Source organism: Balearica regulorum, chromosome 1, assembly GCF_011004875.1.
Source record: "Balearica regulorum gibbericeps isolate bBalReg1 chromosome 1, bBalReg1.pri, whole genome shotgun sequence".
In the NCBI taxonomy this organism is placed as follows: Eukaryota; Metazoa; Chordata; class Aves; order Gruiformes; family Gruidae; genus Balearica; species Balearica regulorum.
Window position 1 is genome coordinate 69676966 of NC_046184.1, and position 17300 is coordinate 69694265.

General features: G+C 43.6%; 1 protein-coding gene across 7 annotated transcripts in view; it reads left to right on the plus strand.

The window, feature by feature from the left end:
* BPGM (bisphosphoglycerate mutase) overlaps positions 1-15770 on the plus strand; it is a 36842-nt gene extending 21072 nt beyond the window's left edge. For 2 of the 7 annotated variants that reach the window (XM_075757540.1, XM_075757534.1), the window contains exons 2-4: positions 1542-1633; positions 2984-3639; positions 12603-15770. In XM_075757540.1, the coding sequence (XP_075613655.1) occupies positions 3039-3639; positions 12603-12781 (780 nt within the window). In that variant the 5' untranslated portion in view covers positions 1542-1633; positions 2984-3038 and the 3' untranslated portion in view covers positions 12782-15770. Of the gene's footprint in view, positions 1-66; positions 454-504; positions 563-807; positions 831-892; positions 1045-1541; positions 1634-2983; positions 3640-12602 lie in introns of those variants that run through there. The other 5 variants (XM_075757521.1, XM_075757531.1, XM_075757549.1 and 2 more) reach the window with 5 other exon arrangements.
* Positions 15771-17300: the final 1530 nt, after the last annotated feature.

A 17300-nucleotide genomic window follows, 5' to 3' on the forward strand; every position in this document is an offset into this window, starting at 1 on the left:
CGCCGCCTGTGTTTGCGCGTCCAGAACCGCGGGGGGAACCAACATCTCTGCTGTGATCCCTCACAGAAAAACGACCTGCGCTTTGAGGACGGGATTTTCGCGGGGGGGGGGTGGTGACGACAGACGACGACACTAGCATCCCCGCTGGCTCCGCTGCGCCTCGAGCCCCGCGCTGAGCTGCGGGCCGCGAGGACACGGGGGGCCGGCGGGGCTCGGCTGGGCTCGGCCGGGCTCGGCTGAGCTCGTTTCCTAGCGCGCCCGTAGGCACCACGCCGCTCTCTCGCGTCACCGCCCACAGGCTCGGCCTCATTGGCTGAGGAGAGTGCTCATCCTCTGGGCCAGCCAATCAGGCTCCTCCAGCTTCGCGGGCGCGGGGCCGCCGAGGCCTCATTAAGACGCGGGGTCCACCTCTCTTCTGGCGCGGCCGCGGCGGGGAGCGGTGACGGGGGTACGGCGAGCGGGCTGGCTAACTAGCGGGCGGTGTTGGTTCCGGCCGCGGGGGCGGGTGGCGGAGCACGGCTGTAGCGTTCCGGGAGCGCTGCAGCCTGCTGCAGTGGTCCCTGTAAGGCAGCGCGTATTTAGTCTGTTAAGCCGAGGGACGAGTGTGGGGGGTGGGTGGAGGGCCCTGAGCTTGGAGGTGGCTCCCTGCGGGGGAGGAGGGCGTCGGAGCCCGGGGCGGCTGGGGGCCCTCTCTCGGAGGGGTTGTCGGGGCTCGGGGGAGACTCCCTGAGGCGGGGGGTGCGGGCGGGCTCCCTTTGGCGGGTGTCCGGAGCCGGCCGGGTGTGTGTGTCCCTTGAGGGGAAGGACGGCGGTGTTGGGGCCCGGAGCAGGTAGGGGCTCCCTGAGGGGACAGCAGCTGTGAGGCACCTCGTGTGTGTGTGAGTTGCTGGGCGCGGCGGGGGAGTTGCCCCGCTCCTGGGCAGCCTCGTGTGTTTTGTGTATGGGAGTTGCTGCCACATCTCCGGGTAAGCCTCTCCTGTTCTCAGGGAAGGCTAGGAGACAGAGGTGCACCGCAGAGGAACGTTTTATAAGAGAGCCGAGCAGGTGAGCTTGTGCAGTTGGGGTGAGGAGTCCTGGAAGTGACCACCTCTGGAAGTTAGACCTTAAAACTGAGCTTGGCTAAAAGCTTTACCGATGTAAGATGTTATCCTGAGCACCTTGCTCTGTTCTACTGTGTTGAGCTGTGGCTCTATATTGTTTCTGTTTTATGCTGGGTCCAGGTCTGTTGTCTGTATTCTCCATGGTGTCCCAGAGGTTTTGGTAGATTTCTGTGCACTAGAACTATGGTAATTGCAATTTAAACAAATCTCAGGGAGTAAATGGTATCCTGGGGCATCTGGGAGACAAGAAATTTTCCCTTGTTGGTAATGCAGGAGCATTTGCATCCTTTTGAGAGAAGGAAATTAGTAGCTTTCCCAGCCCATATAAGGGGTGTGTGCTCTATTTTCTTAAAGCTCCCAGAACAAGTGATAGTTGGTATAACCATTTGCACTTGTGGTTTCTTTCTGTGTGAGCACTTGGTGTTTATTCTTTTCCTGCAGGTAACTAGCCAAGAGTGTGTGGTGGCCTTGTATAAAGCACCTCTTGAGTCTGTGGTGGGATTTGTATAGGTTGTTCCTTTGCCATAGGAAAGGTGAGTAGGATTACTTCCATGTGTTGCTCTAAGGCCTTCTAGCTTAAATGCTTCCATAAGTGGACTGATATTTAAACAACCCTGTGGCTGCCAGTCCTTTCTAAATTTATTTGAGCATAGTGATTCTGCTTAATCTTTTATATAACTGAACTGGAGTTTATGGTCTGCAGATTTTCTTGGGTCTTTGTATGAGCCTTTTTTTGTTAGTCATTGAGGTTTTTATTGGTTTTGGTCAAAAGTACCTAACTAAGAACATGTGTGAACAAGTGCATCTCCTCTATTGTGGGGTCTTGGTTTTTTTTGTATTGGGCCTTAATTTAGGTTTTGTAATTTGTATTATCCACAGGAACAGATTACATAATTAAACTGAACAATGAGGTATCTGCAGAGATAGAGCTTTTTATTGGGCTATGTTTTTGTATAGTAGTTCATGCTGTGAGCACACTGCAATTTTTAATCATATTTATGGGATGTTGGAGAAAGCATTTCTATTTAAAGCCAAAGTGATCTGATACTTCTTTTTGTTATAAACCTGTTATAAGTTTAGTATCTGATGTCGTGTGACACCTGAATCCTAACAATAGTTGATTTCTGTTTAATATGCAACTGATTATTGTGAGTGGAAAAAGTGGAGCGTGCAAGGGATTTCATCTGTGCTGCTCCTTGTCATACACAAAATTCAGGCCACCTTTGCATGAAATCACAGAAGACTCTCCCTTGTAGGGAATGATGGAGCAGGTGGCCTGGGGAAGAATTAAACAGAAGCTGGCATAATTAGCAGGACAGGATGGGGATGTGAGGAAAAAAGTTATACAGAGAATGATTATGGTGACATCTCCTTTGAGGAAAGCTGATAAGGTTCTGTGTATTGCCAGTTGCAATTCTGTGGTCCTCCTGGCCAATTGCTGTGGCAGAGGATCACAGTTGCTATCTGTGCCTGCATTCCCTCGGAGCCATTGTGGGTCTGGGCAGCTCTTAGGAGCTTGGGCTTCATGTCTTGCCTGTAAGTTCACCAGTGAGAGAGATCTGCTTCTCTGATTGGGAGCCTCTGATGTTGAGTGGGGCTCTGTGTGAGGGAAATCTGTAGGCAGGAACAGCTTGTACAAATCTGCTACTAATCAATTGGTTAAGTGGGCTAGTTGCAACAGCTGGGTGGAGGATGGTGCTTTTCCTCCCACTCAAGGGTGGGAAGGAATTCAAAGCCAGGAGACCTCAAAGGTAAAGTGATACTTAGCAGACACTTGTTTCTTTGGTTGTTTTGATTCTGATAGTTGTCCACTCTTTGCTGCCATATTACTACTTGTATTATCTATAAGATGCTTGATGTATCTCTCTTGTATATCTGTCCAGATGCATTGTCATTAGATGCCAGACCAGTTGTCATCGGTGCTAAGCTGCAACCAAAATGGCTAAGTACAGGCTTGTTCTCTTAAGACATGGGGAAGGAGCCTGGAATAAGGAGAATCGCTTCTGCAGCTGGGTGGACCAGAAGCTGAGCAGTGATGGGATAAAGGAAGCTCAGAACTGTGGCAAACACCTTAAAGCGCTGGGCTTTGAGTTTGACCTCGTCTTCACCTCTGTGCTCAGCCGCTCCATCCAGACTGCGTGGCTTGTCCTGGAAGAGATGGGTCAAGAGTGGGTGCCCATTCAGAGTTCTTGGCGACTGAATGAACGTCACTATGGTGCACTGATCGGTCTCAACAGAGCAGAAATGGCTCTGAATCATGGGGAGGAGCAAGTGAAAATATGGAGGAGAAGCTATGATGTTACCCCACCTCCCATAACTGAATCTCATCCATACTATGAAGAGATATACAATGATCGCCGGTATAAATGCAGTGATGTCTCTCAGGATAATCTCCCAAAGGCTGAAAGCCTAAAAGATGTGCTTGACAGACTCCTTCCCTATTGGAATGAAAAGATAGTGCCAGAACTGAAAAGTGGCAAAATGATCCTTATATCTGCACATGGTAACAGCACCAGGGCATTGCTGAAGCACGTGGAAGGTAAGGGTCTTCCTTTTAGCCTTCCCCTCTTCTCCTTACTCAGCTGCTTAGAGCTTTACATCTTGTTCTGTAGTGTGTATTAATTATCTGGGCAATGTAACACTTAATGTCTATGATCTCCAAGGAGAAGGTAAAAAGTTGGCCTCTTGGAACAGGAATCAAACTGGAGTGTGTGGAAGAAGGAGAGAATTAAGTTAATGTAGTTAAGAGCCAGATGCTTTCCCCTTGTTTCTCACTGCTCATTTTAAATGACTGTATTCAGACTGACTTTGTGGTTGGTCTAGATAGATCCTGAAGAGTTTGTGTCTATTTTTGTTTTTTTCAGCTGCTTTGTCAGAAGGGTTGAAGTCATAATCTGCCCATTAAACAAACATTGCTGTAACAAGCAGAATAAAGTGCTTGTCTTGAGTTGTAGAAAACATTCCTGACTGTTACTGTGGTGGGTCATTTCTGAGGCTTCATGCCTGATAGTTGTTTACTTAAGCTGCACTAACAGGGAGTTCTGCAGAGTTGATACTTGCTAAAGCTTATGCAAATACTGTATTATTTCCTAATATAGAAAATGCATACCAATAAACACCTAAGTTTGTAGCTTAGCATAAGGTTGCTTATTTATTTGGGACTTGAAAAGGATGTGATTATCTTTAAGTCATTGCTGATTCTTTCTTCCCCATGTCTCCTCTTTAATGACATGGCTTTTAGTTTAGGTCATCCTAAACTGGAAGATGGACTGTATGAATTTCTTTGTGGGTAGAGTAGAATTCAGTGATTATACATCTATGAATGCAGCCTACCAGAGTTGCAAGTATGCACGGACTGGGTTGTGTCCACTTAATTTTTTTAGTTATAAAACCCTCTGGTGTGTGCCTCTACAGCTCTGACTCTACTGAGCACTTTTTGTATTCAGGCATGCTGGAACAGTCAGGACAGCTGATGCTTTAGCAGGAGTCAGAAGCCCAGGAAATAAGCTTGTACAAGTGGCTTCTGGAACCATAGAGGCTGTGAATTCTGGGGTACAGATCACTGCTTGGATGAAGGAGGAAAGCTGGTTCAGCCAGTTCTGCTGATGTGGTCAGAGTGATTGTCCACACTGTCTGAAATGATAGAGAATTACAAAGGAGCAGGGGGATCTGCAGCTATGGTATCTCCCCTGCCCCCCCCCCCAAGAACTGAACCAGTTCCATGAAACCATGCTGGCCAAGCCCTTTGGGGGTGGAATGCTGCAATTTGACCACAGCTTCAGTAGAAATCCTGGGCTACTTTCTGTGCAGATGTGCACCAAGGCTAGAGCTGACAGTGACTGGTAAAGGTTAGTATGGCTGGATTCCTTGCTACCGTGAGATCAGAGAGAAGTGTAAGTTAGAGCAGCTGCAAAGCTTTTCTTTGGGACAATCTCTTAGGTATAACTCTTCAAGGGCTGCCAACACTCAACCAAAGTAGAATACAACTGTCTCGTCTGTCCTACACTATACCTTGTCCTTCCCAGTATGTGTTTGAATAAGGAAATGTGAAGAATCTTTGGCAGAGGATCTAGTTCTGTTGACCGAGGACTGTCCATCAGCTACCTCAGCTCCCACACAGGAGCAATTGCCAGATATGTGTTGGCTTTTCTGCCCTTTATGCAGTGGAGATTTGGATTGCTGCAGAGCTGGCCTGAAGGGTGGCATGAACAGAGCTTAAAGACCCCTGATATTGTAACCTGGTTGCTTTTTTTTTCCCAGAGCTCCAATGTATACCTAGCTGGATCTAGTGTGTCCTGCAGTTGAGTGGAAGTTTTTAGGCCCCTCTATCTTAGCTGGAGCCATGTTTTTTTGGTATTTAGAAAACTGGGCTCTGCATGCCTCACACAGTGATCCTACATGACTGCTTGGATGTCTTAGTCATAGTGATAACTTAATCCTGGAAGCTGTAGCTTGGAAACTTTAAATGACAGTAAATAAGAATGTTTTAATTCAGCTTGAAACAATTCTGATTGTTTCAGTGTGTAATTTAATGTCTTTTCTGAAAGACCCAGGGTATCCTTGAAGTTACTATTTCAGTGAGGTATTTTTTTGAAACAGGCTTGCAGTTCTCTGAATCTGAATTTTTTCCTTGTTATGAGTAATTGGGAATGAGCTTGAAATGTGGATCTGCTTTCTACTTGCACACAAAAACATCAGAGCAACAGAATGTGAGGCTAACAAGGCTTTGATTATGGGTTTGGACTTCTTGTTTGCTCGGGCCTCATCGAGGTAGGTGAAGTGTCTGTAGGATCTGTCATGGTTTGCAATATCCCAATAATCTTTCTGAAAACAGTATTTAACACAAACTGGACCATAGCCTTGTATGCACTTGGAGATCAGAAACAGCAGCTTCTCAGTGAGCTTGCTCTTCTGTGCTGGTGGGCTCAGTGATGTTTGTCTCGGATTGCTGCTGAAGATCTCAGTGCTGTGAGCTCTTGGTGTCCAGTGGGGATGCTGGGCTGTGTTCCTTCTAGATAATCCCTATGAATTTGATAAATGCCACCAAGGACAAGTATGGCTGTTTTCTGCAATCCTGTCAAAAGTATGATGTTGGTATCAATTTTTTAAGTCTTTAACTGAACTTATGCAGTCCTTTCAGAGCACTTATTCTTTGCGTCATCTTCAGGTGATGTATGCAGTGATGGTAGGAATCATTGGCACAACTGAATGTGAGCTGAGCAAGAAGACAGTTTTTATTGTATGTTAGGGTTGGAAAGGCTCTCTGAAAGTAACATCTTCAAGTGGCATCTTGTGCTTGCTGGTGGAAGTATCTTGTCATAACTTAGCAACTGTTTTGTTCTGTGGCACCTACTGGTATGGCCTGTGACCTGTAACTCAGGTCTTCAGACAGGCCATGTTTTTTTCCTTCTTGGTATACCATCTCTGATACATTGAAAAAGCAATGGCAACAAGGTGTTAATGAGGATGGTATCTAAAGTAACCATATCGGACTTCACTGATAGATTTTTACTCTGGATGCTGAAAATCATATTGGTTATGAAAGTATCAGTTGCTAAAATCTGCTAAATAAGCATCCTAAATGCACAGGATGTATTTGCAGGTGGTGATTTCAATCATTGGAAGGAGGAATAGTTTGCTCTTATCTAATAACTGATACTTCAGATTGAGACCCTCTTAGCAGTGTCCCATCATGAAGACAAATTAGTGTAATAGTTGTGACTAGCTTGCCCTGTTTCTGTTGAAATACTAACTGGAGACCAAGTCTAATGGACTAACTTTCCAGGTGACTGGCAGAAGGATTGATCTTGACTTATTTCTTCATTCCCAACCATTTAACCCTGAGGACTGGTGTTAAGTATCTCAAGATGGGATCTTGTGGAAGGCTTGGTTCCAGAATTTCTTCCCTGTTGAAAGGTTACTGTCTCTTAGATGTGGTGTGATGGTGACTGAGCCTTGTCATGCTCAGGGTAAAAACAAAAAAGGCGGGGAAGGAGTTAGCTGGCTTCTTGAAGAAAGATGCAGATGTTGGATGTGTTGGGTTCGTCTCATTGTGGTAACAGAGCTCTAGAACTGGGCCCACAGGCAGAATGTGGTGACTGGGAAGACCTGATGCTGGTCTTGTTGGTTGGTGAGCAGGCAGAGCAGTACCCTCAAGGACTTTCCTTTTTTGCATTACTGTGAAGGTGATACTTGTGCAGTTACAATATGCCAGTAGTTTACATGCTGGGGCTATGCGTTGTGAGCCCTGGTGTGGATTGTGTGTTGAGGACTACCTAATCTTATTTTACCAATTTTGCTGCTTGACCTTAAGGAAATACTACTTATGTGACTGGTGTCTGAGAGTGGTTACAGAAACCAGCTTGAGATCTACCAACTCACTGCTGCTGAAATGAGAGTCTTGCACTCCCTGTCATTTATCCCAGTCTTTGCTCTGTTCTGCTGCTGCTTATTTCTTGTGAGCTGGTTGGGCCTTTTTGCAAGTTAACTTTGCTTGTAAACTGGCAAGGAACAGCAAGGAGTGGGTAGTTTAGTTTTCTGTCATGTTGGTGGTTTGAATTGGTTCAGGGAAGGGGGTGGCAAGTGCCTGATGATAGAGCAAAAGGGCTGGAACAGCCTGACCAGGACCTGCACCTGAGACAAGATTTTGGACATGAGGTGTTAGTGACTGGTTTCCAGAAACTTGGGTTTGAGGGACTCTCAATAGTGTTTCAGGCAGAGATGGAAACCTTTTGCCAGAGGTGTGTCCAAGGCCAATGTGTGTGCTTGTAGGCTCCAGAGTTGAATGCTCAGAACTCAATTTGTCAGTGCTGCCTTGAGTTCCTGGTGGTGGTTGTGCAGCATTGGTCTCTACTCAAGACTTCTGGGACTTTCTTGCCTAATGCCGTAATGGACAGCTAATGCTGGTAGTAGCAAATCTCATGCCTTTTCCAGCCTATTTAGACTGCTTGAGGAGTTTAAGGCAGGCTGGATTTCTCTACTGCATGGGAATGATAGATTCATAGTTTGCTTTCCTACACTGTCTCATATTGGGATCCCCTCAGTAATGACCACAGTCAAAGTCAGGCTGTCATCAGGAGCTATTTATGTAAGACATTGTATTGGGTCTGGCAGAGTTAATTTCCCCATAACAGCCCTTATAGTGCTGTGCTTCGTAGTGGTAGCTAGGAAGGTGTTGATGATACACCAGTACTTTGGCTACTGCTGAATGGTGCTGGCACAGCACCAGGGCTGTCTCTCCAACATTCCTCTCCCTTGCCCAGTAGGCTGGGATTGGCATGATCTTGGGAGGGAATGTGGCCAGGACAGCTGACCCAAACTGACCAAAAGGATATTCTATACCGTATGACACTTGCTCAGCAATGAAAGTGAAGAGAAAGGAGGAACAGGCATTTGTTATCACAACACTTGTCTTCTGGGGCAACCACTACTCATACTGAAGCTCTGCTTCCTGGGAAGTAGCTGGACATCACCTGTTGATGGGAAGTAGAGAATAAGTCTTTTGTTTTCCTTTGCTTGTGCTTTATTAAACTGCATTTATCTTGACCTGAGTTTTCCATCTTATTTTCTCTCCCTGCTGTCCTGCTGAGGAGAGGATTTAGAGTGTCTTGGTGGGTACCTGGAGTCTAGCCAAGGTCAACCTGCCACAGTTTTTTTCATGCCCCACATTGGTCATGCAGTTTTTTCCCCTTAACTATGGTATCCCAGAGGTGCTACCATTGTTGCTGATTGTCTTGGCCAGCAGTGGGTCCCTCTTGGAGCTGGCTGGCATTGATTTTGTTGGACATAGGGGAAGCTTCTAGCAGCTTCTCACAGAAGCCACCCTTGTAGCCCCTGCTACCAAAGCCTTGCCACACAAACCCAATACAGACATAAATTTTGATAAATGTAAGGGTCAAACAGGTGTAGATAATATGCTGCAGCCACAGTTGTAGCTCACCCATTTTATTCCTTCTTTCCTTAAAATCTGCACACTGAGCTAATGTTCTGTAAAGATTAGTCAGATTATAACACTGTCCCCACTTCCCTCTACCCTGCTGAAGTTAGATCCTTTGCCAGCCTGCAGGGAGAGCAGAATCTGGCCCTGAATATTTAACCTATTAGACTAAAGCTTCAGTATTTTCATTAAGCTTGTGGGGAGGATGCTATGACCTGATTTGGATCTCAATTACAAAGCACCAGTTCTAGAACAAGCCCATTGTGGCTGAATTTGTGTGTGATCTTGTGTGTTTTGATGGATGAATCATCTGTCTCAGGTGTAGCTGACATGCAGGAGAGGAGGGGTGTAGCTGTTCTCAATAGCTGTTGTGTTTTTTGTGTTGCTCTGACCATTACAAGGAAGGAACTTGGTAAGCACAAAAGTGAGAAGGATGGAGAAGCTGAGCCAGCCCTTGTAGAAATCAGCTGTAGGTGCTCAAAATCAAGACCAATGTGGTTTGCCTCTTTTCAGGGGACTTTCAGGGTGCAAGTATTTCAAAGCACTTCATGGGCTACCAGGTAAAGGTGAATTCTTAAGCTTGCACAGAGCTATTACTGGTCTCTCGTCACCCAGCTCAGTTAAATGGAGCATAAGTGAGCTGGGAAAGAATGCTGAATGTGATTTTTGAAAGATCTTTTTTGTGGTAAGTGGTGTACCAAATTCTTACAATATTCACGTGTCTAACTGCTTCCTGCTGTACAGTTACTGTTAGGGAACAATGTTTAATGGGTGCTTATGAGAGAGAACATGGGAGATGTCTGCTTGAGGAATGTAGTTGCCCAGTCAGCATTTTATCTGGGGTCCTGAGGAAGATATCCTGAGTACTTTGGTAATGTCTGTGGATTCTTATGGCTGTAAGTAGGTAGGACCTTGGTTTTGAACCTTATTGGGAAAAGAGTGCTTTCAGCACAGTACTCATCAGCAGTGCTGAGACCCAGGCTGTAGTATTGGAGGGAAGAATGTTGCTTCTTCATTGCTTCCTATTGCACCTTGTAGTCAGCAGTTGAGTCCTTGCCCTGATTTCACCCTTCTTCCCTGTGAGATAGGATGGGATTGTGACATGGGCCGGCTCAGATGAAGTGCAAGAAAAGGTCACTTGGCTATAGTTACAGCACATGGAGTAATTGGATAGCATTTAGCTTGTGCTTGCAATGGCTAGACTGTAAGACGTGATCCCTTTACTGTCTTCCTCGCCTGCTGGGTGGGGAGTGTTCTATGTGCATTTTGCTTGCAACTCCAGAGCTTGTGTGACAAGCCTGATCAGCATCTCGCTTCCTGAAGAAGAGCAATACCATATAAATACAGTAACAGTGCTGAAATAAAGCAACAGGACATTATGTTTCTTTAGGATTTTCATCTGACTTCAACTTGCAGTTCCAGCCTTCTGGCTGTGAGGCAACACTTCCGTATGAGGAAAAAATCTCAAGAGAAAGCCAATTTGCTTGCTGCAGCTTGTTTATCCTAGACTGCACAGTTTTGCTTTGTAAATCAATGCTAGTTAACATTAGCGTGGTCACTGTGTTCTGTAAAAACAGTAAAATGTGTTTCTGAATCCATGTAGCTACAGCTAGCTTTGTTTAATCCATCTTTAGAGGAAACCTTTAAATATCCTGGCTGCTGACCACATTATGTGGTTTGCCTAAATTCTCCTGCATGACTTCATTTGCTTTGTGTATATCTGGATGGTTTAGTCTGGGAGACTGAATTTGAGAGGTGGGCAGAACACTTCCTAAGGCCTGATTCTCTGGATACATGGTGACATGTGTATGTTGTTAAAATGTAATGTGTTTAGAAATGCTTGAAATAAGAGTTCAGGCAGCTTGTTTTGCAAACCAAAGCCCTTGAGAATAGTGCTTGTGCCTGGTAAATGGACTGAGAATTTTTGACTTCTGTGTGGTTTTAAAATTTTAGATGCTCCTTGAGTGTTTTTCTGTAGGTCTGACTCTGCTGCCTGCAACAGGTGAATTATTTATCCCTTGTATACAGGGATTGCTTTAACTGGCAGAGAATAATTTTTTTAATGGACTGATGGCTCAGTATGTAACAGGGTCTAAGACTTCTGCAAGGATTTGTCTTTCTCTTGCTCCATACTGTTCTGAAATTTAGGGCTAATCTACAGCTGAACTAGTACTTAGCCTAATCAAAACAAGAATAGGTCACTGCAAAAGTTGCATGTTTGTGTAGTCTCTGAGCAGGGGCATGAAATTATTCACACCTCATGATTAGTTCTGTTTTTCTGACCTGCTGTCATCCCACTGTTGCTGAGTGGCTTGACTTTGTGGGTTTTCCTGTTAATATGTTGGCTCTGCTTTTCTAATTAATGTTAAAATCACTGGTAAACTTGCACCCATGTGTTCTGAGAACCATCTGTTTTGTCAGCTGCTCAAGAGGATGTTTTCATGCACCTTGGTCTAGTTTATATGTTGTCATTGTTTTAGAAGCTTGATTGTGTGCCTTTTCTGTGCATGAAGTATCTGAAACTGTCCTACTTTAAAACAGCAGGTTACTGCTCTGATTTCAGTGCTTCTAAAACTGGGAGAAAAAAGAAATATTGACATTCCCCATAATGCTAACTTTCTTTTGCCTGAAATTTTTGAGGAATAATGTCTCTGCAGTCACTGCTGCTTAATGCGGCTATATAGATTTTGTGTGGAAACTTTACTAGGAGGTTTGGTCTCAATTCACTCGGATGCTTTGGAGACTTGTGTGTTTGATATAAAAATAACAAGCAATTTCATTGAGATTAGAGCCCCAGAATATTTTAATTAACCACAGCTAGGTAAAATAAATTTTCTCCCCAGGTATATGTTATTTTAGTGAAGTAGAAAAATATAGGGAAATGCTCCAAGTTGGATAAATTGACTTTCCCTTTTCTTACCCTCTCCCTCATTTGAAAGCAGAAATGAATATCCTGTATCTAATAATTCTGAAAATAGTACTGTTGGTAAGATGCTATAAACTTGCTTTTGAGAAATCAGATGTGGGCAAACAGTGATACTTAGACTGGAGGAGTTAAATACTGATTTTTAAGGCAGCTTGTGTGAGAAGCTTTGCATAGAGAACTTAAAGGCAGGATGCCAATGTTAATTTTTCTCTTAAAGAAACTGTTTTTATTGGTTGCTTAGCAGAGGTGGTTTCATGTTGGAGTAGCACATGTGGAGTCTATCTTTTGTGATGCATGAGTTGGGAGGATAAGGAGGAGAATCTATTGTCCTCAATGTCCTGTATTAAAGGAAAGGTATAGTCTCTAGGGCAATCTCTTCCTGTTTATTTAACATGTGTTGACTGAAAAATGAAGAAACTGTCTTCACCTTGATGGGAATTCCCTCCTTTAGCTGTTCCTAAAGCTCTAACCAAGCTGTGGTCTAGCTGGGAATTGACCCTTGAGAAGCTGCTGTTGATGGAGCTGGAACATGTCCTTGACTGTTTTAAGACTAGATAATCTCAGAAATAAGGCTGAACTAGATAGTCACACCAAGTGAACAGCTTCCTGATTGTCTATGTTGTTTTTTTTTCTTCGGCAGGCATATCTGATGAAGAGATCATCAATGTTACTCTCCCCACTGGTGTGCCGATACTTCTTGAACTTGATGAGAATCTGCACCCTCTGGGCCCTCACCAGTTTCTGGGTGATCAAGAAGCCATCCAAGCTGCCATCAAAAAAGTAGAAGATCAAGGGAAAGTAAAATCTGCTGAGAAGTAAAATCCCACTAACACAGCTGTTTTCAAAGTGTGGTAATAAGTGATGATTTATGTATGACTGCTAGGTTGCACTGTATGAAAGTCTCAGTTTCTAGCACTAAATTGGAAGGGACAGTTGTTGAGTCTCAGGTTGGTAGATTAACCCTCTGCCTTTCAAAAACTGGAATTTAAATCTTGGTATGAAGCTATGGATACTGGAAAAAGAAATCAAGATATTCAGGTAATGGAAACTTGCAGGGCAGTCTGCCCAGATGTAGGATTGAGGATGGTCCAGTACAGAAATAAAGGAATGTTTTTGGTGTCTACCAATAATCAGTCCTGATTTGTTAAGGGGAAAAGCTTACTGGACTAAGTCCAGGTTGTTATAGGCACTAAAACTTTCTCACTGATAAAATGGCACCAAGTAACAGCTACCCAGTGTGATTCTTCTGTGCCAATGGCAATGATAATTTGTTGTGGATGGAGTTTCTTTGGTCTTTCAGAACGCTTTCAGCTGTACAACTCTTTGCCTTTGTTACTTTGAGTCTTCCAAGGCCAGTTAGTTCATGGTCCAGGGGAGAATTTTGTAGAGATCTTCAGACTGTTATAGTTACTGTAGTTGTCTTTTGTTACATTATATTCCAGTTTAAGGAATCTAGAAGGAATCCCTTTTCCTCCACCATCTTTGCAAAGCCTAGCATGACTGCATTTTGCTGGTTTGCAATAATAGGATTTAACTCAGACTTTAGTCCACAAACCAAGCACAAAGATTTCCTGCTCAATGATTAAATTATCAATTAGCTCTTAGTGAATAACCTGAATAGCTTTGAAACACTTTGGTAACATGTACTAGAGGTTTGATCACTCTTAAGTTGTTAGAATAGTTCCTATTTACCTCAGTAAAACTACATATAGGAAAATTGCCCTCTAAGCTTTCCTGAGTTGCAAAGATCTCTTGATAAATGTGTTCCACAGTAATATTACTGTGGCATTCTCTGGAGGGCTGGAATAGATGCATGAGGTATGTAAGATGTCTTACTGGATACAGCTCATTCAGCTGTCATGCTGGTAGGGAAGGATATTCTGCCATGCCTGAAAGTTCTTCTATAAAACTCTCTCATAGCTTAATTCCTGCTGAGTGTGGCCTTGCTGTTGTGGTGGGCACTAAATTTGAACAGCTCACGCTGTGGCCGAGTATAGTGTAGCATGTATGGCAGTTTGTTTTCTTTACACAAGCATCAGGATAATTCAACTTTTGAAGAGTTGATCAAATCTTAATTGCAATTATGGAACTGTTACTTAAATTTAGGTCTGACCCAGTGTCTCAACACCTGAGCATTGGATTCTGACCTCAGTTACCAACATGGGTGGCACTTTGGTATGTACTGTTTGAGCTGAATGTGTGCTTAGCATGGCCTAGCTACAAATCTCAGAAGTTGATGAGAATTCCCTTGGTATGATGATAGTATAAACTTCTAGAATCCTAGAGTAGTGGCAGCTTTGCATTGAGCAGCTCTGTAGCTCATCTCAGTGTGATAGGATGTTTTTTTCCTTCAAGGAGAGCAGTGTGACAGTGTGGTGTGCCTCTGGCAGTCTCCCTGTGACGTGGAGGTAGACTTTCCAGGTCTGATGCCGGCTTGCATTAGTGTAGCCCATACTCCATAAAAGACCTTGTGCTAGATGGTATTCTCTTGCATGAGTGGTTTTTGGGTTTTTTGTAGCCCTTGCAGTAGGAACAAAGTTACATGTTTCTCTTAAACATAAAGCTGGTAGGTTTCTCCTTGCTTTGTACAAACAAGTACACTTCAGTGTGTTTTTTCTGACACACTATTAGTAGCTTTCCTGCTACTCTATTTGACACTGACATTCCTTTGTGGGTTTTTAGTTTTCTGTGTGTAGAGTAACTCTGAATCTTAGCTGATACTTTAAGTCAGTGTTACGGAGTTAGATTGTTGGTCAGCAAATGTTCACCTACCAATGCTCTGAGGAAGGCCACTGGCATTCAGGTGATTAGATTCTTCCCCAAACAATGTGTGAAGTTCAGTATCAAGTAAAGATTACTGTAGACTTACTAATGAGGTAAGCAGAGCCAGCTGTTTTCAGTGGGAACTGCATGCATCCAGATGTGTGGGCTTACAGGCCTTGGCTAACAGTGTCCTTATCCCTGTGGTATTGTAATGCAGAACCTCCTGAAGAAGTTCTGCATTACAATGCAGAAATGAACCCAGCTGAACTGGGAGATATGCTCTCTCCTCTTTTTAGACAATCCATGATCTCTTCTGGGGATGGAGTGGGGAATGGAAAGGTGGATGAATGAATGTAGAGAGCATTAATATTTCTTCTTGCAACTGAGTGGATGAAGTTGCCTGAAAACAGCCTTTCAAAGTCATGGACAGTAAGAAAAGCAATGTGATGATTTCAAGTGCCACTGTTTCTACAATGCTGCTTGAGATGTGAATAGTGACAGGGTCCTGGGAAGTCTGACTTCATTTGGTTTGGTTGTGACTCCAAAGTGATGACAGGATTTTATGTGCACATCTGGCAGCAGTACCACCTTGCAAAAGTATCAAATGGAACTGACTAGATTTCATTGTGCTCTTGAAGATTATTTTAACACCTTGCAATGCTTTTTTCTGAATAGCCTTCTAATTAAATTCCTGATTCATAAAATGTGTATATTGAAGAACAGAAACTTCCATCAATGGCAGCATAAGGAAGCCTGATCTTCAGACATAGCTACATTAGAGTGAGAAATAAGAATCTTGCTGGTGGCTTTAGAAATCAGTGGTTGGAAAACATTTTTCCTATGTTTGAATATGCCTCAAAGTCCTCCTGTAAGGTAACCAGTGTTTCTACAGTTGACATTATGGATGTGGTTCATTTGGTTTGTTTATGCATTTTTAACTTGTGGATCAGTAACAGTAATAGCTCTAGAATCCTCTTGAAAACCTTTGTAAATATGGTGGAGCTGGCAGGTTCTTTGTAACTCAATAAATTAACCTCAAATAGAACTTAACTTGGCTTCAGTCTTTCTTCCTTCTACTCCCTTCCCCTTTGTCTCCTTTCCAGGGCTGATAGGTAAATAAAACTGTGACCTTCAGGGTCCCAGAACTCATCAAGCAGTCGTTGATCACATATCATGCAGTCAGTTGGGTAAAAATAGTGTTAGAGCAAACACTGTTCCATGTTTACATGTAAAAAAATTGCCTTGGAGGGGGAGTACATACCTGTTTAAAACTATGGGGACACTTGCATAGGAACAACAAATTAGATATTTAGTTTCAGAGCAATGGGGCTAAACAAATGTTCACTGTTTCCCATGCTTGCTGTTCTTTTTAATAAGAAGCATTACTCTTTGTTTAAAATTGTAGCTTCTGGAGAAGCCAACCCCTTCATTCTCCAAAGTGCTCCAGTGTCAAGCAGAGTTGACTTGAATGACAGCTGCAAGCCTGCTGAGAACTGTTTCTTGTTATTGACCCTCACACAGGTGGCCTTGGCTACTGGGGTAATGGGAGGCAGCATAAAGGTCCTAATGTTGAACATTCAGGTAGAAATAGGGAATACACAACTGTATGGCTTAAAACAAAAGTGCACTGAAGAAATTGACTTTAAAAAATTGGTCTTATGATCATGTTGAGTGCAGAATGGAACACGTATGAGCCATTTATGTACTGATATTTAACACTTAGCTGGCAGCACTCCCATATTAACTGCAGATTCAAAGTTCTATTGGTGTGTTAAGCTGTGTTCTCCCTGCCTTCCCCCAGTCACCTTTTGTACTCTGCCTTAGTTACACCTCAGATTCTTCCTGAGACATATCTACTGTTGGAAAAGATCATCTAAAGACTGGCTTGCTTGAATCCTTCATACCTTTTTGTTTAGAAAAGGTTAGAGTGCAAGGGAGTTTGCTACAGTCAACTTGGTCTGCACAGCCTGAGGAGAGACTAACTGTCTCTACCTAGTCACATTTTCAAAATTTATACTTTTCTTGTTTTTTTTCGGGAAACTTCTTAGTCTATGCTATTGATGCGAAGTGTCTAAGTGCCGATTGAATACCAAAGCAATCCAACTCTGTCTCCACAAGTTTGCAGTCACTTTATTTTAGAGCTACTAGTTCTCAAAGTTCATAATAAATGGCACTTGGCAATTGCCTTGTCTGTCTTCTGTGCTGGCCACAACCTTTCCTCAGTGTTAAATTCCCATGGGCAGGAAAGAAAGGAGATATAATGACAACTGCTGCTCAAGAAAGCTCAGAGCTATGGTAAGAACAGACTCTAGCGATTAAAATGGAGACTGCAGAAGGGTTTGGAGAGAAGGAACCCCTCTGAGAGCTGTGCCAAACAGCTATTGCTGCCTCTTCCTTGTGTTATGGTGGTCAAAGGTTCTGGGGGTGGGTGAATACAAAAAGGAACTTCAGCATCATGCAGAGGGTGGGGTGGCTATGACAGTGCTCTTCCCTCCAGCTGCCTTACTAGCTTGTTAGTCATCTTCCAGAACTTCTTGGGACTATTATAGCAGAACTTAGCAGCCATCTTGTGTCC